General features: G+C 40.9%; 1 protein-coding gene across 7 annotated transcripts in view; it reads left to right on the top strand.

Annotated features, from left to right (window-relative positions):
- Positions 1-778: 778 nt before the first annotated feature.
- The window catches only part of SYNCRIP (synaptotagmin binding cytoplasmic RNA interacting protein), a 41,537-nt gene continuing 16,364 nt past the window's right edge, over positions 779-25,951 (top strand). For 6 of the 7 annotated variants that reach the window (XM_063443072.1, XM_063443070.1, XM_063443069.1 and 3 more), the window contains exons 1-7: positions 964-1,056; positions 3,069-3,228; positions 7,378-7,496; positions 7,697-7,804; positions 23,251-23,364; positions 23,484-23,660; positions 25,318-25,453. In XM_063443072.1, coding sequence (XP_063299142.1) covers positions 3,081-3,228; positions 7,378-7,496; positions 7,697-7,804; positions 23,251-23,364; positions 23,484-23,660; positions 25,318-25,453 — 802 coding nt within the window. In that variant the 5' untranslated portion in view covers positions 964-1,056; positions 3,069-3,080. Of the gene's footprint in view, positions 1,057-3,068; positions 3,229-7,377; positions 7,497-7,696; positions 7,805-23,250; positions 23,365-23,483; positions 23,661-25,317; positions 25,454-25,951 lie in introns of all 7 variants that reach the window. The other variant, XM_063443073.1, reaches the window with a different exon arrangement.

Below are 25,951 nucleotides of genomic sequence, written 5' to 3'. Positions count from 1 at the left end.
AGGGTCCTGATTTGTGAGTATTACAATTGTTTGAGTATTGGAGGAATACAGGGGTGGAGTGCCCATTGCTTTTCAAGAGGTGCCATGAATTACACATACAGCGTTATTCACTAAAGTCTGAATTTTTTTATATTTATCCTGAATGGCACAACTGAGGCAAACAAAAGTTAGGACTATGGATGGCATCTGGATATTTTTTTTTTTTTTTTTTAAGATTAGTTCTTCTATTCAGAAATAAATCACAAATATAGTTTAGTGATCCTGATAATATAACTAGTGTTTGACAGAGCTAATTGGTTGGTGCTTATAGTGTACACGTCTAGTTTGTTTTATATAATGATATTCATTAGTTTAAATTCGTGATGTGAACATAAATGATCACTGTATGGTCAGAGTACAGATTGGTGAAAACAATGCATCTACACAAAATGCATTTTTTTTCGCCTATGTATATTTTCTCCCCCAAGGCTGTACGTGCAAAACGGGGCATCTCCTGACTGTCTCAAACACAAGGTATCAGGATTCCATGCGCTCACAGCCCGAACCTCCCACCGCCCGGCCTCTCCCTCTGCCCTGTCGCAAGGAAAGCACCGGGCACTGCGCATGCGTACACCCTGCGCGCGCGACACCCTGCGGCCCGTGCACGCGGCGTGCAGGGCTGGGCCGCCGTAGCTAAGCACCCGGGGTTTCCTGGGCGGCCCGCAGGGCTAGAGCAACCCCTCCCAATAGTGGGAGGGGACGGCCAGGTAGTTCGCAGGGGTAGGGAAACCCCACCAGTGAATGACGCCCGACTACCACAGTCGGGGGGCGCGCGCTCCTCTCTCCCCGTCAGCCTGTGCGCGGGCACGAGGGAGGGGTGGGGACTGGCTGCCAGCGGCGTGAGCTCCGCTCTCTCTCGGCCGCCATTTTACAACAGCCACACTCCGCCGGACAAGGGAGCTGCAGCTGCAACACGAGGGGCGCGCTGGTCCGACTGTGGGCGAACTGAGAACGGCACCGGGGAGCACAGCAGGCACCGGAGAACTCACACAGCCACCCCCGCCCGGATAGGGACAGGTAAGCGGCCCCTGTCAGCTCGCACAGCCCGCACGTTGCCGTGCCACAGCCGGCGTTTGTGGAAAATGGATTCCAGCAGGAGCACGCTGGCCGTGGATCGGGGCGGGGAGATACCCAGCTCATAGCGGGCTCTCTGCCCCTCGCCGGGCCGCTCACGTTGGGCTGGCCCCGGATCCGCCATGTATAAACCCAGCCGGGCCTGGCATGGAGAGCGGGGCTGGGCGAGCAGGGCGATCCTGCCGAGCTGGCGGTAATCGGGTGACGGCTCGGGCCCGGTGGGCTGTGTGGGCACGTGCTGGGTGCCCCCCCTGGACACAGACACCCGCTGTATGACCGTGCTCCGCCCGCATGCTCTCACCGGCCGCCATGCTCCCGCTCACTCGTGCTGCTGGCAGTGAGCTCGGTGCCAGGCCCCGCAGTACCCGGCTGGCACGCTCTCCATACAGGGTGTGCTGCCGGTGGCCGCGGTGAGTGCGATCGGTCGGTCCCGGCAATGCTGGCACGGTGGCCTCCCTCGCCGTGTGCTGCTGCTGGTATTGTGTGTCTGGGCCGCCTCCTGCTACTTGAGCAGCTGAGCACGTGTTTGCAGCGGGCTCCGGCCTCGCAGCGCCCTGTGGGTGGGGAGAGAGAACAGGCGCTTTGTTCGCCTCTGTTCGTCAAAGTGAGACAGGCGGGAAGAAACAAAGCTTAATAAATCTGACAGGAGCTCCATTAATGTCCATTGTTACAGAGAGGGAGCTGTGCGATCTGGCATCTGCCATGCAGCTATCTCCCCCGTGTGTCTGCTCAGTCAGGACTCAGGATGGTCCTTTTATTCTGCATTGGGGTTTTTGTTTCCTGGGCTGTTTCAGGCAAAATATGTAAATGGGAAGTCCTCATTATTTCGTTGCTGCTTTCTACGACGCCTTGTGTGAATCCATACTAGTAACACTGGTCAAAAAGCCAGTGAGAAATACTTTTTTTTTTTTTTAAATCACAAGTAAAGTTGTACAGTATAATAAGCAAATCTGTTCTTGACATAATAAAATATTGCAGTTGGCGGTGGTGCAGTTATGTTTATAATCAAGGATAAGTTCCTATTTAAAGGAACCCAAAATTCAACCTTTTTACTAACAAGGTTTTTATGCTTAAGTGAAAATTGTCAGATTTCAAGTTAAATGCCAAAATAGCCGAACTGGGCCAGTTTCTCCAACTATGCTTTCAGTAGAGCTTCCTTGTCCTTACATTTAAAATCCACTTTAAATTCTCAACGATTCTCGCTTTAGGAGTAACCTTGTCTATAATGCATACGTATCAGGAGAAGCATTAGAATTAGTTTTTTTATTTATGTGCTGTTGCCTTTGAGAAAGCTACTGTTTTCAGCACATTTTATTCAGGCTCATTGACATCCTGTTATGGAGGGGGCTTAAAATGCTTGGTACACTTCACTGTTCATGGAATACCAGAGTCCTCCATAACCTCTTCTCTCTTGTTAAGGGTTATCGTTTACTTTTTATTTTCTGTTATAGCACTCATTCAAATTGTAGAGCGCTGCAGAATGTTTGCCATTTGAAAAGGTCAATAAAAGAAATTGCATACTCCATTACCAAATGAATATTGCAATGCCAGATTATATCTCCCATACGGCTACTTAAATGGTTATTTAATTCTTATGGGAATCGTTAACAATGTTGACGTTTTACTATGTCTAGTTAATTCTAGCAAGTAGTTGCTTTCATTTTACAGTACAGCTATATTTAAAAAGACATACTTTTATTTTTTTTGCATAGATCACAATTCTAAGTAAGTGATGTGGGAATGGTGCAAATATTCCTAAAACTTGTTTGTTGTCAGTGATGTTTGGAATCTGTAGTCTGTGTGTACTTGCAATAATAAAGACTAAACTAGCTTTTGGGAAGTTTTATACATCTAATTAAAGAGAAATGTGCCACATTGTCATGCATGCTCAATCAGTAAGCAATGACAAATACCAGTCATACCACTTAATGATGCTGATTATTGCGTTTGTACAGATATCTGGAGATATGGCCGCTGAACATGTTAATGGGAATGGCACAGAAGAGTCCATGGATACTTATGCTGCAGTATGCCCATCTGAGCATTTGCAGACTTTGCTCGATGCTGGTTTACCACAGAAAGTTGCTGAAAAACTAGATGAAATTTACATTTCAGGTAAGACTTGGATCTTGCAAAAACATTGATATTGGATATACTCTCTCCATTGGATTTGTGCCTAAATTGAGCAACTTTTTGTGGTTTCCAAATGTATGGGAACTGCAGTTGTAATTTTGGTGTCCCCAACCCCTTCAGTGTTTGAGGTGTCTAAAATATGTTGCTTTGCAGTGTATTGCAGAACTCTTACAGGGAAGAGGTGACCTGTTGACATGCCAGTGTAGTAACGTAGTGTTGGATGTGATTTGTGTCAGGAATATTGACTTATTCTGTACTCTTTTGTTACTAAACAATTGCACAATATTTAGTCATTTACTTATAGGTCCTGTTGATAGGTCACACTCCTGTTTGTGCACAGGGAATAGTGTGTCAATCGATCAAAAGAGAAACTAAAGTGTAAAAAACAAAAAAAGGGCTGAGATCTAAAACTTTTTGCAGGTGCTTCACAATGTTGCAGCTGGGGCATTGTTTTTATTGAATCTGTTTATTCCTGTCTCTTGCGTTATTCTTATGGCTTGAAGTGTCCCAAACATGACATTCATTAGTGGTAGGTAGTTTTGAGTTGTAATTTCTTTTTTCTTTTTTTTACCGTGGACATTTTTGGTTCTTTTACATCTGACAGACATAGGTTGTAGAGGCTAGGATTGAGCTTCTGTTGCTGTGTAGTCCCTGTGTAGTCTTTATAACGTCTAAGTAGAAAACAATTGTTTCCCGTATGTTGCGGTGTGTGTGTGTAATTTTCTTTTCTATTTTTCCACCCAAAGAAAACAAAATACATGTTACGTTAATGCCAATGTGGGCTTGTACCTGTGTATTTACAAACTTTATACTTTTTCATACACAAATGCTTTTCTAGTTGAGATGCCACATAGAACTGTGAAGCTAGTAGTACGTGAGGCAGAATATTGACAGGCTATATGTTCAAGTTGCATTTATAAACTAGCCACATTTTAGATACTTGGGTATCTGGACGATGCACTTGTAGCATTTTATATATAAAATATGGTAAAATCTTTTTGCCATTATTGGACATTCTATATGGATGTGCGTGCTTATATACCATCAACAGCTATTCAAAGCCCTATAGATGCCTTAAATTATATGCAGGTTTAAGACCTTACAAAAATGCATTTTTTTTTTAAAAATGTGCTTTATTTCAATGTGGCATTTATCTGAGATACAAAACCTTTTTCCTGATCCTTGTTGAAGTGTGCACTCTATTTCTGTGTGCATTCATTGAATTGGGTTCATGCTGTCATGTCAGGTATGACCAGGATGGTCCCAGGAGAGTTAGGTTCTTTAGTTTTGAGCAGTGAAGAAAATACTCATTTGGTGATTGCTGATAGCACTGTCTTGACCAAATTCCTTAATGTGACTGTTCTGATGGTGCAGTTCCTGTAAAGATTAAAGTGGGACTGCACTTTTGAGGTTCTTTGTATGTTTCTCAAATATTCCCAAAGGTAACATCTATGCTTTAGGTGCTGTGGAGATTGTATTTAATAGCTGCCATCCTCCTCTTCATGGGGGACCTTCCTCGGTTCTTGGCAGGTCATCTGTCAGTAGTAGTACCACGGGTGTATTTCTGCACATGGTCAAGCACAATACCTGGGGTATGTGGCAGATCCTTTAAGAACACATGATCCTCCATAGATAACATCTCACAATGAGTGAGACGATGCCTGTTTTCCACAGATTGGGATTTCACTAAAATTCTTGTAAAGTCAATGAATATTTCATAATGATTATATCATTATGAAATATTTAGAAGTAACAGAGCCACTTCAAAATAGTCAATTGTTGTAATTTTGTGACGCTATTGTGATATTTTGCTATTGTGGAATTTAACCCTCACTCCTTGTGTGCATCTGAAAAATCCTTTGCAGGGGGGAATCATTGGTTGGATTTTAGGAAAAGCATTGGATTGGCTAAAATCTGCACGGAGCGGGGCCAAATGCCGTTTTGGTCAATCAGGACCACCTCATAGAGATACATTGAATCAATGCATCTCTATGAGGAAAATTCTGCGTCTACATGAAGAGCGTGGGGACGCTGAACGGCAGGGCTGCGTACTGTGCAGCCCTGAGTCAGGAAGCCCCTCAAGTGGCCATCTGAGAAGTGGCCACTTGCAGGTGTCCCTAGGGGCAATGTAAACACTGCCTTTTCTATGAAAAAGCAGTGTTTATGTGAAAATGCCTGAAGGCAGCCATTCTACTCATTAGAACAACTACATTAAAGGGACACTATAGTCACCTGAACAACTACAGCTTAATGTATTTGTTCAGGTGAGATCTATAGCTCCCTGCAGGCAATCTTATGTAAACACTGTATTTTCAGAGAAAATACAGTGTTTACATTGATAGGAATACCTCCAGTGGCCGTCACTCAGACGGCCACTAGAGGCACTTCCTATCATGCAGGGCCCTAAAAAGGCCCTGTAGACGTTTGAAAATACATCTGACGTGTGCAGGAGAGAGAAGGCACTGTGTGTGCGCGCCTTCTCTCTCCAGCCTGTCAGCAGAGGAGGGGGGCGGGCAAAAAACGCGAACTGAGCTGTCAGCTCAGCTCGCGGCCGCTAACACCGCGCACATGCGCGGTAGTGCGCTGAGGACTTCAGAGGGTGGCATGAATGCCGCCCTCTGAAGTCTGTGCGCATGTGCGGCGAAGCCGCGCATGCGTACAAGGGAGCAATGACGCTTCCAAATGGAAGCGTCTGATTGCTCCCTGCTCGCGCCCGCCTATTTCGTCATTTTGACGAAATAGGGGGCGCGGCTTCACGAGGCTCCCGCGCTGGAACCAGGTGAGTAAACAGGGGCTGCCTGGAGAGTCCCTTTTAGCTGTAATTGTTCTGGTGACTATAGTGTCCCTTTAATTTTAAATTGGGAAAACAAAAGTTTCACAACTCAAATTCTTTAGTTCTTAAGGTTTCTCTAAGCACTGTGAGCACATTAGTTTTTTTGAAGTGATTCCTGAAGTCTGTACTTGCAGAGTTTAGCTATGAAAAACTGTACAAACGGGGTTTAATCCCTCTACTGCAGTGTAACTCAACTTCTAGCGGTGACATTGGGGTCTTATTAACCAGCTTGGAACAAAGTTCCAGGCAGGCTAAAGTCAATTCTGTGCATATAGCTCTACAGAAGTTGAATGCCATCATCAGTCATATAGGATCCTCTAAGTTATGCAGAGACCCAGGTAAGAGTGCAAATCATCTGCTCCATTACCAGGAATCCGAGCCAGAATACTCATAATGTCATATCCATTACAGCAGGCTGTAGTGGTTATGATGCTTGGAGTAACGCTTTTAATTTTATGCTAATCATCTATATGACGATCACCTCATGTTACAGTGGTAATGTACTGTTTACCTTTTGCACTCTAGACATTAAATGTATCTATCAACTAAAATGTATTTGAAAGTGTACAACAGTAACACGTGCTTTGGCTTTTTTTTTTTTTTTTTTTTTTGGGTCCCCTTCATTTCGGTAAAGTAATTCTGTATTAAAATGTAATAGTATAACCATCTAAAGAACACAGGTTCTAACTGACACTTTATACTATATGGCGAGTCACTGTTTAACTTGTATTATTATATGAAACCCATGTACTGTTACCAAAACTCATGTATATGCTGCATTTACGTTTGAGAATTACATTTTGTTTTGTAGACACTCCTTCTACCCAGTGGAAATCAGTGCTGGTAATACTATCTTATCGTGTCCCACTGTTTGTAATGATTTAGAGAAGTGACCGTTCTTCACTGCCTCTCACCAGTAAATGTTACATGGTTTAGTGAGGTGAATGAAACGGTGAAGGTTGTAAAAGCTTACTTCATCTGCAAATGTTGCCATCCCATGATGCTGCAAACTAGCTTATGCCTGCTTGGGCATGGATACATTTTTAAATTCAGTTGCGCACCTGTGCCACTTTCAGCAGTGCTATATGCATACATGTTCTGTGTACAGCAATGCTGGAGGCTGACTAATGTACATGTTTTGCAGCAAAGTAGAAGAAAATTAACTATAAAGAAATGTAAAAGTATTTTAGCACCACCGATTGTTTTTTTTTTTTTAATGTGCTAAAATCAGCAAAGTGTGCAATGTCTCTCTTGTTTTAAAATATTTATCTATAAATATATATTTTTTTTCCCCCTAGGTTTAGTGGCACATAGTGATTTAGATGAACGAGCTATCGAAGCTTTAAAGGAGTTTAATGAAGAAGGTGCACTAGCAGTGCTTCTGCAGTTCAAGGAAAGCGATCTGTCTCATGTACAGGTATTTATTTTTAATTGTCTTAGAATTGCATGGGTGTTATCACTTAATTACCCCACCATGTAGAAACTTCTCGAACAAACAGAAGTTTAATTTATAAACATTTTTTTTGTGTTGACACTCTTTGCAGAGCATGTGCGCAGGAAAACTTTTATTTAAGTACAGTTCATTGTCATCATTGCTCCTCTGCCCTTCTACTTTAGAACAAAAGTGCCTTTTTATGTGGCGTCATGAAGACCTACAGGCAAAGAGAGAAACAAGGGACCAAGGTAGCAGATTCTAGTAAAGGACCCGATGAATCTAAAATAAAGGTATTCATTATAATATAACTATTTTGTGATTGATTACAGAATTTACACATTTCATAATCCATTGATTAAATATTCTATTTAGTACAAATTGTGTGTATGTATATATGTTTTACAGAATGTGGTAATTTTATTTAAAAACCTTACCTAGTAAAAAAAAAATGGTGTTTTAGTTACAGTATATAATACTTTTTTATTTTATTATTTATATGGCGCTAGCAAATTCTGTAGCGCTGTACAATGTACCCCATTCTTGCAATTTTTTGTATTGGTTTTAGCAATTTCTGTTTGCATTACTGTGCATGAGGTCTGTTTGTGATACCAAAGTGTTTCTGGATAAAATGTAAGATATCTTTAATAAACCATACTTTGGTTTCCTTTCTAAGAAGCCAATTTAGCTACACAAAAATCCATATGATAAATTACACATATTTGAGATAATTGCCATTTTAACAGACCATACTGATTACAAATTGTTGAATGCATTATCCATTAAATAATACAAACTTGTGCATTTTGGCATGTCTGGAAATTAAAATATTTTTGTTTTAGAAAATGCTGCTGTAATAATGTTTTATGGCCCTTAAGGACCAAATGCTATGCTGTCCATAAAACCTTGCCTCCTGGAAACCTATGCAAAAATGGAATGTTACGCTTCTTGGCTTTGACATATGTCAGGCATATACATAGGTTAATCCGTAGTGTTATAACTGCATGTACAGTTTAAGCAATATATTAAACAGTTGGAATCCAACTGTAACCAGTTAATTGGTAAAAGTTCTGATTACTGTTTGACCTATTGTCCTTTTCTCTGTGTCTGGGCAAGCTTTAGAGTCCAGAATAACCTGACAAATGTGAACCACATTCTAATAGATACTGCTGAGCTTTGCATGTTTGGAGAGAGAATGGCTTAATGCTAGGAATTTAAAACTTCTGATGTTTATGAAACAAAAAATCCACTCTTCAGTCTGGTGGCTTTTTTTTGGGGGGGGGGGGGGGGGTACTTACTTTGGTTCTTTTATATGTTGGTGAATAACCCTGTGTGTGTTGTTGTTGTTTTTTTTTTTTATTATTACAGTTTAAAATGAGGAAAAGATTGGCTAAAATTAACACTAAAGGGGCGCAGCAAAATGTAAATAGTGTGTGTATGTATATACTAGAGTACAAGACACGTTTTTTTTTCTGCTGAAAACCCCCCACTCGTCTTATATTCGAGTCAAGGTCTGTATTATGGCAACTTGCATTGCCATAATACAGACCCGGCCGGGCTCATTACAAGCTTGGCGGTCCTGTTGGGGGCTGGTAGTGAGCTGTTACCCACCTTTCCTGTCAGCTCCCTTCTCCTCCGTTCCGGTCAGCTCCACTGTAAGTTTCGCGAGAGCCGCGGCCGTCAGAGCATGTGGCAACGCTCCGTGCAGACCGCAAGACTTACAGTGGAGCTGCTGTAAAGGTAAGTTACAGCTTGCTGCCAGCCCCCCTCCTGCACAGCCCATCCACTGGACCACCAGGGAATAATATAGCCCCCCTCCCTAGCCAGGAAACAAGCAGGGAGGGGGGACAAAAAAAAATAAAAATGTAAATATTAGAATAATAAAAAAATAATAAAAATGCCCACCAAGGTTACACACTCTGCATCATATACACACACTCTGCATTCATACACACACACACACACACACACACACTCTGCATTCATACACACACACTCTGCATTCATACACACACACTCTGCATTCATACACACACACACACTGCATTCATACACACACACACACTCTGCATTCATACACACACACACACTCTGCATTCATACACACACACACACTCTGCATTCATACACACACACACACACTCTGCATTCATACACACACACACACACACTCTGCATTCATACACACACACACACACACTCTGCATTCATACACACACACACACACACTCTGCATTCATACACACACACACACTCTGCATTCATACACACACACACTCTGCATTCATACACACACACACTCTGCATTCATACACACACACACTCTGCATTCATACACACACACACACACTCTGCATTCATACACACACACACACACACTCTGCATTCATACACACACACACACACACTCTGCATTCATACACACACACACACACACTCTGCATTCATACACACACACACACACTCTGCATTCATACACACACACACACTCTGCATTCATACACACTCACACACACTCTGCATTTACACACACACTCACACACACTCTGCATTCACACACACACTCTGCATTCACACACACTCTGCATTCACACACACTCTCTGCATTCACACACACTCTCTGCATTCACACACACTCTCTGCATTCACACACACTCTCTGCATTCACACACACTCTCTGCATTCACACACACTCTCTGCATTCACACACACTCTCTGCATTCACACACACTCTCTGCATTCACACACACTCTCTGCATTCACACACACTCTCTGCATTCACACACACTCTCTGCATTCACACACACACACTCTCTGCATTCACACACACACTCTCTGCATTCACACACACACTCTCTGCATTCACACACACACACTCTCTGCATTCACACACACACACACACACACTCTGCATTCACACACACACACACACACTCTCTGCATTCACACACACACTCTCTGCATTCACACACACACACACACACTCTCTGCATTCACACACACACACACACACACACTCTCTGCATTCACACACACACACACACACACACTCTCTGCATTCACACACACACACTCTCTGCATTCACACACACACACTCTCTGCATTCACACACACACACTCTCTGCATTCACACACACACACACACACTCTGCATTCACACACACTCTCTGCATTCACACACACACACACTCTGCATTCACACACACACTCTGCATTCACACACACACACACACACACACACACACACTCTGCATTCACACACACACTCTGCATTCACACACACACTCTCTCTGCATTCACACACACTCTCTCTCTGCATTCACACACACACACTCTCTCTCTGCATTCATACACACACTCTCTCTCTGCATTCATACACACACTCTCTCTCTGCATTCATACACACACTCTCTCTCTGCATTCATACACACACTCTCTCTCTGCATTCATACACACACTCTCTCTCTGCATTCATACACACACTCTCTCTCTGCATTCATACACACACACTTTCTCTGCATTCATACACACACACACACACTCTCTCTCTGCATTCATACACACACACACTCTCTCTCTGCATTCATACACACACACACACTCTCTCTGCATTCATACACACACACTCTCTCTGCATTCATACACACACACTCTCTCTCTGCATTCATACACACACACTCTCTCTCTGCCTTCATACACACACACTCTCTCTGCATTCATACACACACACACTCTCTCTGCATTCATACACACACACTCTCTCTGCATTCATACACACACACACACACTCTCTCTGCATTCATACACACACACTCTCTCTGCATTCATACACACACACTCTCTCTGCATTCATACACACACACTCTCTCTGCATTCATACACACACACACTCTCTCTGCATTCATACACACACACTCTCTCTGCATTCATACACACACACACACTCTCTCTGCATTCATACACACACACTCTCTCTGCATTCATACACACACTCTCTCTGCATTCATACACACACTCTCTCTGCATTCATACACACACACTCTCTCTGCATTCATACACACACACTCTCTCTGCATTCATACACACACACTCTCTCTCTGCATTCATACACACACACTCTCTCTCTGCATTCATACACACACTCTCTCTGCATTCATACACACACACACACACTCTCTCTGCATTCATACACACACACACACACACACTCTCTCTGCATTCATACACACACACACACTCTCTCTGCATTCATACACACACACACACTCTCTCTGCATTCATACACACACACACACACTCTCTCTGCATTCATACACACACACACACACACTCTCTCTGCATTCATACACACACACACACACTCTCTCTGCATTCATACACACACACTCTCTCTGCATTCATACACACACACACACACTCTCTCTGCATTCATACACACACACACACACTCTCTCTGCATTCATACACACACACTCTCTCTGCATTCATACACACACTCTCTCTGCATTCATACACACACTCTCTCTGCATTCATACACACACTCTCTCTCTCTGCATTCATACACACACTCTCTCTGCATTCATACACACACTCTCTCTGCATTCATACACACACTCTCTCTGCATTCATACACACACACTCTCTCTCTGCATTCATACACACACACACTCTCTCTGCATTCATACACACACACACTCTCTCTGCATTCATACACACACACTCTCTCTGCATTCATACACACACACTCTCTCTGCATTCATACACACACACTCTCTCTGCATTCATACACACACACTCTCTCTGCATTCATACACACACACTCTCTCTGCATTCATACACACACACTCTCTCTGCATTCATACACACACACACACTCTCTCTGCATTCATACACACACACACACACTCTCTCTGCATTCATACACACACACACACACTCTCTCTGCATTCATACACACACTCTCTCTGCATTCATACACACACTCTCTCTGCATTCATACACACACACACTCTCTGCATTCACACACACACACTCTCTGCATTCACACACACACACTCTCTGCATTCACACACACACACTCTCTGCATTCACACACACACACACACACACTCTCTGCATTCTCACACACACTCTCTGCATTCTCACACACACACTCTCTGCATTCACACACACACACACACACTCTGCATTCACACACACACACACTCTGCATTCACACACACACTCTGCATTCACACACACACTCTCTCTCTGCATTCACACACACACTCTCTCTCTGCATTCATACACACACACTCTCTCTCTGCATTCATACACACACACTCTCTCTCTGCATTCATACACACACTCTCTCTGCATTCATACACACACACTCTCTCTCTGCATTCATACACACACACACTCTCTCTGCATTCATACACACACACACTCTCTCTGCATTCATACACACACACACTCTCTCTGCATTCATACACACACACACTCTCTCTGCATTCATACACACACACACTCTCTCTGCATTCATACACACACACACTCTCTCTGCATTCATACACACACACACTCTCTCTGCATTCATACACACACACACTCTCTCTGCATTCATACACACACACACTCTCTCTGCATTCATACACACACACACACACTCTCTCTGCATTCATACACACACACACTCACTCTGCATTCATACACACACACACACACACACACACACTCTGCATTCATACACACACACACACACACTCTGCATTCATACACACACACTCTCTCTCTGCATTCATACACACACACTCTCTCTGCATTCATACACACACACTCTCTCTGCATTCATACACACACACACACACTCTCTCTGCATTCATACACACACACACACACTCTCTCTGCATTCATACACACACACACACACTCTCTCTGCATTCATACACACACACACACACTCTCTCTGCATTCATACACACACACACACACACTCTCTCTGCATTCATACACACACACTCTCTCTCTGCATTCATACACACACACACTCTCTCTGCATTCATACACACACACACTCTCTCTGCATTCATACACACACACACTCTCTCTGCATTCATACACACACACACTCTCTCTGCATTCATACACACACACACTCTCTCTGCATTCATACACACACACACTCTCTCTGCATTCATACACACACACACTCTCTCTGCATTCATACACACACACACTCTCTCTGCATTCATACACACACACACTCTCTCTGCATTCATACACACACACACACACTCTCTCTGCATTCATACACACACACACTCACTCTGCATTCATACACACACACACACACACACACACACTCTGCATTCATACACACACACACACACACTCTGCATTCATACACACACACTCTCTCTCTGCATTCATACACACACACTCTCTCTGCATTCATACACACACACTCTCTCTGCATTCATACACACACACACACACTCTCTCTGCATTCATACACACACACACACACTCTCTCTGCATTCATACACACACACACACACTCTCTCTGCATTCATACACACACACACACACTCTCTCTGCATTCATACACACACACACACACACTCTCTCTGCATTCATACACACACACTCTCTCTGCATTCATACACACACACACACACTCTCTCTGCATTCATACACACACACACACACTCTCTCTGCATTCATACACACACACTCTCTCTGCATTCATACACACACTCTCTCTGCATTCATACACACACTCTCTCTGCATTCATACACACACTCTCTCTGCATTCATACACACACTCTCTCTGCATTCATACACACACTCTCTCTGCATTCATACACACACACACACTCTCTCTGCATTCATACACACACACTCTCTCTGCATTCATACACACACACACTCTCTCTGCATTCATACACACACACTCTCTCTGCATTCATACACACACACACTCTCTGCATTCATACACACACACACTCTCTCTGCATTCATACACACACACACACTCTCTCTGCATTCATACACACACACTCTCTCTGCATTCATACACACACTCTCTCTGCATTCATACACACACACTCTCTCTGCATTCATACACACACACTCTCTCTGCATTCATACACACACACACTCTCTGCATTCACACACACACACTCTCTGCATTCACACACACACACTCTCTGCATTCACACACACACACACACTCTCTGCATTCTCACACACACTCTCTGCATTCTCACACACACACTCTCTGCATTCACACACACACACACACACTCTGCATTCACACACACACACTCTGCATTCACACACACACACACACTCTGCATTCACACACACACACACTCTGCATTCACACACACACACACTCTGCATTCACACACACACTCTCTCTCTGCATTCACACACACACTCTCTCTCTGCATTCATACACACACACTCTCTCTCTGCATTCATACACACACACTCTCTCTCTCTGCATTCATACACACACACTCTCTCTCTCTGCATTCATACACACACACACTCTCTCTGCATTCATACACACACACACTCTCTCTGCATTCATACACACACACACTCTCTCTGCATTCATACACACACACACTCTCTCTGCATTCATACACACACACACTCTCTCTGCATTCATACACACACACACTCTCTCTGCATTCATACACACACACACTCTCTCTGCATTCATACACACACACACTCTCTCTGCATTCATACACACACACACACACACACTCTGCATTCATACACACACACACACACACACACACACACACACACACTCTGCATTCATACACACACACACACACACACTCTGCATTCATACACACACACACACACACACTCTGCATTCATACACACACACTCTGCAAATATTCAATTAATATTTTTTGGGTATCTAATTTTATTTAGAAATTTACCAGTAGCTGCTGCATTTCCCACCCTAGTCTTCTACTCGAGTCAATACGTTTTCCCATTTTTTTTTTTGGGATGGTGAAATTAGGGGTCTCGAATTATACTCGAGTATATACTGTGTGTGTAATAAATATATATATATATATATATATATATATATATAATTATACACAATGCTCTTAGAACAGATGTAAATACACTGTAGCTTATTTACCACAAGCACTGTTTAATTTGTCTCCCACGTTGGAATTCGTGTAGGACACATTGATATTTGTATATTGTGAAGTAGTGGTGGGGTTGACACGATATGGCCATATGGTGGAACTGAATCCACATTGGTGATTTTAAGAAGCCTTGTAAAATGTAACAACGTGTGTGCGTACGTTGTTCCTTAATCTCTATTTTGTATACATTTTGGTCTCCACAGCTGCACCATTGCTGAGAAATGCATGTTCTGGGTGTACCCCCAATTCCCCCCTTTTTTTTTTTTCTCTTACATTGCCATTAAGGTCACATTTTCAAACCAGTATTTGTGTTAGCCAGATACAATTTTCCCATGCCCCATCCTCAATCTTTTTCTCCAAGCTTAGCTGTCAGATGAGAAAAGCTTGGCTTATTTTTACACCATCTGCCAAAAAGGTTTCCATACATTGTAAATCCAAATTCCTTTACCACAGCTTGACGGAACCCTGGTGTTTGTCCAACCTCTTTATTCTTAATATGCAATGTACCCAATATTGATAGGGCACTACACGCACCTTAACCCTTTAGTGACCAGACCGTTTTTCAAGTTTCTTACCGTTAAGGGCCAGGGCTGTTTTTTTTTTTTTTACATTTCTGTGGTGTTTGTGTTGTAATTTTCCTCTTACTCATTTACTGTATCCATGCATATTATATACCGTTGTTGTCGCCATAAATGGTCTTTCTAAAGATACCATTATTTTCATCATATCCTATAATTTACTATAGACAAATTATGAAATATGATGCCATTTTTTTTTTTTTTAAAAAAGCACCTTTTCTAACTTTGACCCCCAAAATCTGTTGCACATCTACAACCGCCAAAAAACACCCATGATAAATAGTTTGTAAATTTTGTCCTGAGGTTAGAAAGTTATAGAGGTATAAGTAGGATATTGCTGTTTCAAAAAAATATATATATATATATATAAAAATAAAAAATATATTCCAGGGCTACCATGCGCTCTCAAAGGACACATAACCAATCTGGCAAATTTCAATGTGAATAAAAAAAAAAATTAGGGTGTCGTGGAAAGTTACAGGGTTAAATACAGTGCTAGCAAATTAAATTCTCTAGACTTTCAGCCTGGGTTGTCAGTTAGATCTCTCAAATTGTAATCAATAAAATTACTTAATTATGTAAAAATATTATACATATGTACAGAGAATTTAAATATATATGCATATTTATATATTTGAAGTCTACGTTTATTTATGTAATTATGGATATATATTTATATATTTCGTATTTTTATTTATACAAAGATATATATAATTTATTGGGGGTTTGGTTACATTATATGATCATACATTGCATAAGCCTGCCAACTGCATCAAAGTACCCCATTCTTGGCAGGTCCTACTCTAGCAGCCTAATGCGACAGGGAGGGGTGCAAAACCCAGGGGTTGGCCTAGACCCCCACAATTATAAACAAAGTCAAGAGGGCTGCACTCACCTAAACATGCATATATTATAGGGTGCTACTGGGACCAGTAGCACCCTATAATATATGCATGTTTAGGTGAGCCCTCTTGACTTTATGTATGTATGTATATGTATACACACACACACACACACACACACACACACACACACACACACACACACACACACACACGAGGGCTCACCTAAACATGCATATATTATAGGGTGCTACTGGGACCAGTAGCACCCTATAATATATGTATGTTTAGGTGAGCCCTCTTGACTATGTATGTATGTATGTATGTATGACCTGTTTTAGTTAAGGTAATAAAAGTGTGTGTGTGTGTGTGTGTGTATATATATATATATATATATATATATATATATATATATATATCTATATATCTATATATATATCTATCTATCTCTCTCTATATATCCACACACACACACAGCGCCTTGACTTGCAGAGAGGAAGTATTTCCCAAGTAAGTGGATTAATCTCATATGAGCAAGCATTAGGCTGCTAGAGTAGGACCTGCCAAGAATGGGGTATATATATATTCTCCACCAAAACCACTGCAATGCCCGGTGCTTTTCAGCCAAAAATACAAAAATAGATTTCAAAGGATAGCACTCCCAGGACTTAATAACATTTAACTTTCATTTACCTTACAGATAAAAATTGCCAACGTTTCAGCTTGATTCCCTCAAGCTTTTGAAACGTTGGCAATTTTATCTGTAAGGTAAATAAAAGTTAAGACCGGAGTTGGCTTCACTCCGGTCTTTAACTTTTCAAATATTTATTGAATCAAAATAAATTAACGTTTCAGTCCCTCCTGGGACTTTCATCAGGATCAAAACGTAGAATACATACACATAACAAACTGCTGTAATATATACCCTTGCACAAATAGAATAATTGATTCACACCAGCTGTCATGCATCACTCGCGCATGCGTGAACATGCTCTACGTCCTGGCGGCCCTGATGACGTTTAGCAGTCTATTCAGTTACCATGGCGATGCGGGATGCTGCTATGTCTCCATGCCAGCCTATAAACAATGATCGGCTTTCTATAGTACTATGGGGGAAATATTTACAGACTCATGGACATTAAAAATAATTAGAAAAGTGACCAAGCAACATTTTGTTGTATTAATGTTATAGCATCATTCTCTGTATCCACAGATGACCTTAATAACAGCTCTTAAAGTGAAAGGACTCTACATACTTGTGTATAATTAAATTAAATGAAAATAAAGTGCATATACTGTGTCTGTTATCACGCTTATGTTATTTTGGATAAAGTGCCTCAGTGCTATGTGCAACTGAACTAAAGTGCTAATAAGTACTATATGGTGGAAAAAATAGTGATCGGATGTAGATTTACATCCTAATTATTATAAAGTGCAATCATATACATTGGTTAAAGTGCAAGTAGTGTCTATATTAAAGTGATACTGATGCTAACTATATATACTTCAAGCATTAAAACAGAACGCTGTATAGTGAATTATAAAAACCATAATCTTCAAAACAGACTGGTGCATATTTAGAGAAATGACTGATGAGGTATAGTCTCACTTAGTCCCCAATACGTGTATCCAGTAGGCTTCCCTGTTGAGCAGCATTTTGCGCCTATCACCACCTCTTCTTGGTTGAGGGACGTGGTCAATTCCTACAAATTTTAAGGATCCCAAAGGATGATGTAATTGCAGAAAGTGGTTTTTTTTTCAACCGCTTTGTCCAAACGTGAGCGCATTCCGGGGCATCGCTCAAATATTAGATTAGCGTACAGAGATTTACATTTAAAATTTGTAGGAATTGACCACGTCCCTCAACCAATATTATTGTTTTTATAATTCACTACAGGGAGTGCAGAATTATTAGGCAAATGAGTATTTTGACCACATCATCCTCTTTATGCATGTTGTCTTACTCCAAGCTGTATAGGCTCGAAAGCCTACTACCAATTAAGCATATTAGGTGATGTGCATCTCTGTAATGAGAAGGGGTGTGGTCTAATGACATCAACACCCTATATCAGGTGTGCATAATTATTAGGCAAAATGGGTCAAAAGAAGGACTTGACAGGCTCAGAAAAGTCAAAAATAGTGAGATATCTTGCAGAGGGATGCAGCACTCTTAAAATTGCAAAGCTTCTGAAGCGTGATCATCGAACAATCAAGCATTTCATTCAAAATAGTCAACAGGGTCGCAAGAAGCGTGTGGAGAAACCAAGGCGCAAAATAACTGCCCATGAACTGAGAAAAGTCAAGCGTGCAGCTGCCAAGATGCCACTTGCCACCAGTTTGGCCATATTTCAGAGCTGCAACATCACTGGAGTGCCCAAAAGCACAAGGTGTGCAATACTCAGAGACATGGCCAAGGTAAGAAAGGCTGAAAGACGACCACCACTGAACAAGACACACAAGCTGAAACATCAAGACTGGGCCAAGAAATATCTCAAGACTGATTTTTCTAAGGTTTTATGGACTGATGAAATGAGAGTGAGTCTTGATGGGCCAGATGGATGGGCCCGTGGCTGGATTGGTAAAGGGCAGAGAGCTCCAGTCCGACTCAGACGCCAGCAAGGTGGAGGTGGAGTACTGGTTTGGGCTGGTATCATCAAAGTTGAGCTTGTGGGGCCTTTTCGGGTTGAGGATGGAGTCAAGCTCAACTCCCAGTCCTACTGCCAGTTTCTGGAAGACACCTTCTTCAAGCAGTGGTACAGGAAGAAGTCTGCATCCTTCAAGAAAAACATGATTTTCATGCAGGACAATGCTCAATCACACGCGTCCAAGTACTCCACAGCGTGGCTGGCAAGAAAGGGTATAATAGAAGAAAATCTAATGACATGGCCTCCTTGTTCACCTGATCTGAACCCCATTGAGAACCTGTGGTCCATCATCAAATGTGAGATTTACAAGGAGGTAAAACAGTACACCTCTCTGAACAGTGTCTGGGAGGCTGTGGTTGCTGCTGCACGCAATGTTGATGGTGAACAGATCAAAACACTGACAAAATCCATGGATGGCAGGCTTTTGAGTGTCCTTGCAAAGAAAGGTGGCTATATTGGTCACTGATTTGTTTTTGTTATGTTTTTGAATGTCAGAAATGTATATTTGTGAATGTTGAGATGTTATATTGGTTTCACTGGTAAAAATAAATAATTGAAATGGGTATATATTTGTTTTTTGTTAAGTTGCCTAATAATTATGCACAGTAATAGTCACCTGCACACACAGATATCCCTAAAATAGCTATAACTAAAAACTACTTCCAAAAATATTCAGCTTTGATATTAATGAGTTTTTTGGGTTCATTGAGAACATGGTTGTTGTTCAATAATAAAATTAATCCTCAAAAATACAACTTGCCTAATAATTCTGCACTCCTTGTATACAGCGTTATCTGTTTTAATGCTTGAAGTTGTGTAGATATAGTTAGCATCAGTATCATTTTAATATAGACACTACTTGCACTTTAACCACTTTATCTAAACTTATACAATGTATACATGATTGCACTTTATTATCTAATATTTGAGCGATGCCCCGGAATGCGCTCAGAGTGGAGTCTCCGTCTTGCCAATATAAAATAAACCGCAAGGACATACCAACTTTTAAATACCGAAAGTGGTCTTACATTTGATTTGATGTTATATTTCCTATTAGTATGTTGGTGATTGAAAGATTTTGCCTGTGTCATACATCCACATGTTACGCAGCCAAGCCAGCGTACACTGCCCCGACTCTGTGCCCGTGTGGTTGATGTATAACTTTTAACAGGGTCCGTATGGACTAGTATATCCCAGAGACTTCTTTTTCTCTTAAAGCACTCTTTCTCTTAGTCTTTGAAGACTTTTGGTAAAGCATATCATCAATTAATACCATTTTTTCAGTTTTTTTTACAATTGATGCAAACTTTGGGGTGGATTGATGGAACGTCATGGGGAAAAAATATATCTTTGTGTGTGGTCCGCCTTTTATAGGTGCGTGGGCTTCCTTTGCCTCCCTCAACGCCTTTTCAGGAATTTGGCGTTTATGTCATATTGGTTGCCTCCACTTATGTACCAGTCCATATCAACAACAGGTCATCAATGTAGCGGAAATATCCCACCACATTGTGGCCAAATTGTGATAGAATGTTTTTGCTCATACACATAACATGTACGCGTTGGCATACATGTTGGCCATAGCAACCCCCATAGATGTAACCGCCACTTGTAAATACCAATACTCTTCAAACCTGAAGTAGTTAAGTTGTAATGTTTGAGCCAAGAGTTCCAGTATAAACTCAATAGGTGGACCTTCACAAGTTTTAGAGTGAGTTAAAAACTTCACGCATGGCTTAAATTCATTCTTCATGAGGAATGACGGTGTACAAACTACATACATTCATGGTGATCAAATGTGGTTTATTATCTCCATATTCAATAGAATTGATCTTAGTAGGGAGTGCCTGTGTGTCTTTAATGCACATATCTATTTCCTCAATTGGGCCCTTAAAATATGGTCCAGCCATTTGGCTATTGGCTCCCTCAATTGCAGACACAATTGGACGTCCCGGTGGTCTTGTGGCACTTTTATGGATTTTGGGGATGCTGTAAATAATAGGAGTATGTGGATTTTGTTTATACATGTACTGGTATAGGTCTTGATCAATATAACCTGCCAATAGGCCTATATCAAGTGTATCCATTTTGTTTGATCTTCTTTAAGGAGTCGGTAGCTATTATCTTGTAGCTGTTCTCTAATGTAATATGCATAGTCCTGTTATAGATAAATAGATATTTGTGTGTGTATATATATATTCATATTGTAAAAATACACTTGGTAAAAAAACATTTTTTTTTTTTTATTTTAACAGAAGCAGGGAGACTGCCTGTCAGTTTAGGCAGTCCTCTTGCAGGCAGCACTATGGACGCCTATTGTGGCCATGTGATCACTCTTTCTGAGGGGGGACTGTCTCTGCTTTCAGGCCATCCCCCCAGACCTGGAGCAAGTAATAAGGACTGACGTCCGAGGTCCTCAAGGATAGTTTATTTTTTGGGGTTTTATTTGTCGGACGTACCTAGTACGTCCATGGTCCTAAAGGGGATAATTACTATAGATTAATGCAGTACTTATGGCACTACAAGCGCCATCATTACTATAGTTTAATGCAGTGCTTATGATCAAGTTGAGGATGCTGCAGATCAGGTACATACACTGTATGTCCTATATCTGTGCTTTGGGCCACTCTGAATGATGTGCAAAGTTCATAGTTGCAATAACCGATTTTCCTTATTTTGTTATTGAAAATCAAGCGTGGACTTTTGCAACTAGGATAACCTAAGAATTTTCTCAAACAATTCAAAAACAGTTTGACATAAAATGTTTTTCACATATTAGTTTATAGCACTCACTATACTCACCCAGACCACTTAATCACCACTACCCCTGTTTTAACCCTGCAGCTAAAAACATTGCCATTCTCCAGAAACATAGAAATCTCCACCAAAATAGTGGAGTAAAACTCCACTACTTCAATCAAATGGTCTCATAGATGCCATCTGATTGGCAAATCATGTTTCCTGGCTTGCAGACTAGTCTCTTGTGTGGGCAAGCATTGGGTTGGCTGAGATCGATCTCAATGATCTCAGCCAAAGAAGCGGAGCAGTATGCCAGAGGCCAGATAAGGGAGAAAAGGTAACAAAATTAATCTTTTTAACACTGTCAACGGAGTCCTGGTCACCTAAACGGTGACTAGGGTTCCATCACATTTTAAATACATATTATGATTCCTGATGCTATTTATCTTTTAAGCTATCGTAGTTATTGTGCTTGGAGTGTCATTTTAAATCTGTGGATTATGCTTTTTTGTGTTGTTGAAAATTTCACCCCAGAGTGATCTCTCATTATAAACACACAGGGCTATTCACGAAAGAGAATTGTTGCATTTAGTGAGTTTCAAATTTAAAGACTAGCTGAACTGAAAATAGTCAGCTATGTTTGCAGTTTGGCTACTTTGGTCATTGACAGAAATTCACCTAAAATTCCTGACAATTCTCACTTTAGTAAATAACCCTTACAGTTTCTTGTCACATGCAATAAGCCTTTATCGTGTTGCTACACATTTTAGGCACTTCTAGAAAGAACAGGCTACACCCTTGATGTGACAACTGGTCAAAGGAAGTATGGAGGTCCACCTCCAGAATCTGTCCATACAGGTCACCAGCCTTCTGTTGGCACTGAGGTGAGAAACTTTGAGCAATTTGCAAAGTTATTTCTCTTTATAATTCTGTACACATTGTCTTCACTTTTTATTTTTTGTCTGTTTTATGTTTAATTTAATACCAGATTATTTTTATACAGATATTTGTAGGTAAGGTTCCAAGAGACCTCTTTGAAGATGAGCTTGTCCCATTATTTGAGAAAGCTGGATTAATTTGGGACCTTCGTTTAATGATGGACCCTTTGACTGGTTTGAATAGAGGATATGCTTTTGTGACTTTCTGTACAAAAGAAGCTGCACAAGAAGCTGTTAAATTGGTAAGTGTTTAAGTCTGGATACATATATTTAGACCGTTAAGTTCCATTCTATATATTTTTTTTTTTTGCATACCATACATTTCCCTCAATCACCTTATTGCCAGGATTCAAAATTTTCTTTGTGGGATTAAGCATTCAGTCCTTGTAAGTGTAGAATATACCTTACAGTTTATATGCCCAGTAGCTGAATACTTTCTCTGTATATAGATTTATTCTGCTCATGCTGCTTTTCCTTATATTGTTAAATTTCTTCTGTCCTGAAGAAGCCGTGTCTTCCTACTTTCCTCTTCAGTGATCAAAGGGTTGTTGAGGGTTTACGGATCTGCCATCAAGCATTTTGTGTTCGATTGAGTGTGAAGTAATTCTACCAATAAGTTGTTCTACTCTTAGTATGCAGCATACATACAAAAAATTTCCTATCAATGTTTTAATTGCCCTTTTAATCGGGCATTCGAAAACCTTGCCATTTTTTTGACAATCGGCAGTGTTTACATTTGTCAGAGAACACTTTTCTAGTGGCTCTTAGATGGGCACCAAAGGCCTTTTATCGTTAAGACCTTCAAAAATCAGACTCTTCCAGCCTTTCTGAAGACAGAATCACTCTGCGCTAAGCCTGGCAGCACGTGGCTTAGCTCATTGACTTAAAAAAAACTAGCAGGATAACTGTGCATTCCTGGCGCCATAATCACTACAGTGTGTTGTTGGGTTTGGAGTATTCCTTTAACTTTCATGTGATTAACCATTTCACAAACATCTGCAACTTTTTAACCCCATATGTCCCTCTATACTCTGCACTCTTTCTGACCCTTTAACGAACACTATTGTCACCAGAACTACAGCTTAATGTGCACGGCTGCTGTAAAATCACCTTTTACACTGGTTACAGGGGGGTCTGGTGCCTAAACTATGTTTACAGCTATAGTGACAGGAATACATGTTTGTAATCCTGTCACTATTGTGTTTCTTTTGTTTGTCAGGTTTTTAAGTTTTTTTTTAATTTGTCATCAGCCTTGTCTGCCTTGCCTGTTAACTGTCTCCCTTCTAGATTTTAAATTGGTATGGAGGTATTAAAGCACTTGCAAACAGACCACACTTCACACAAGTTCTCCCTCACTTACCACCATGGTACTCTATACCATACTATACCATTGTTCTCGGTGCAGGTAATAAAGGAACAGGCAACACAAAATGTGATGCAAATGTCAGATATTTATTTGAGAAACATCCCCAAAAATAATTTTGTATTAAAGCACTGCCCACCTAAGAAACAGAACTGACAAACGTGTCGTGTATGCTCAATTTGCACATGCTCTGACTCAAGTGGTTGTGAACAAATTTAGCCTGGCTAGTAGGTTGGTGCTTACTGAGTGGTAGTATAAATCGGAAAACTGTGTTTTATCTCACACTGGCTTTTTTTTTTCTCTCTCTCAAATACATTGTTTGGCTCCACTTCTTTTCTGATACTTGATCAAATATACAAATTAGCCTCTTCATAAATACAAGTCTCAATATGAGCAAAATGGGGAAAACCTTTCTGAAATCGGCAAACAAAAACAATATACATTAATGAATGGGGCGCAAATACACTCTACTTTCAGTTTAAAATGCAAAGAATCCCTCTTGTTGCTTACTCTATTTTTTCCCCTTCTTTTCCTAGTATAATAACCATGAAATCCGGTCTGGAAAACACATTGGTGTGTGCATCTCTGTTGCCAATAATAGACTCTTTGTTGGTTCTATTCCAAAAAGTAAAACAAAGGAGCAAATTGTGGAGGAATTTAGCAAAGTTACAGGTAACATGTCTATTATTTATTTTTATTTCTTCCAATATGTAATAAAAAAAATCCTTTTATCTTTAAATGGACACTATAGTCACCTAAATTACTTTAGCTAAATAAAGCCGTTTTAGTGTATAGATCAGTGGTAGTCAACCTTTTTCTAACTACCGCCCACTAATGCATCTTTTTGGTTGAAAAAATTTCCTTACTGCCCACCAGTTTTCGCAGAATATTTTTCTCGAAAGGAGGGTGTTTTTTAAAAAAAAAATAAATGTACATACATTTATCTTTTTATTTCCAATTAATGCATGTTTATAATGTTTTCAACTTTATAAAGTTTAATGAGAAAACAAAAAAGTAAATTGAAATTACCTTTACTAGTGATTAATGAGATCCTTGAGGTTGATGCTGCAAGGCTAAATATTTGATATCTGGTTCGATTTTCTTAAGGAACAAACGAAGGTCTCCTCTTTCGGTGATATTCAGACGACTTATCTGTTTGCGCATAATATG

Source organism: Pelobates fuscus, chromosome 2 (assembly GCF_036172605.1).
Source record: "Pelobates fuscus isolate aPelFus1 chromosome 2, aPelFus1.pri, whole genome shotgun sequence".
Lineage (NCBI taxonomy): Eukaryota > Metazoa > Chordata > Amphibia > Anura > Pelobatidae > Pelobates > Pelobates fuscus.
The sequence above is the reverse complement of the archived record's forward strand: the minus strand, read 5'-3'. Positions and strand labels throughout refer to the sequence as shown.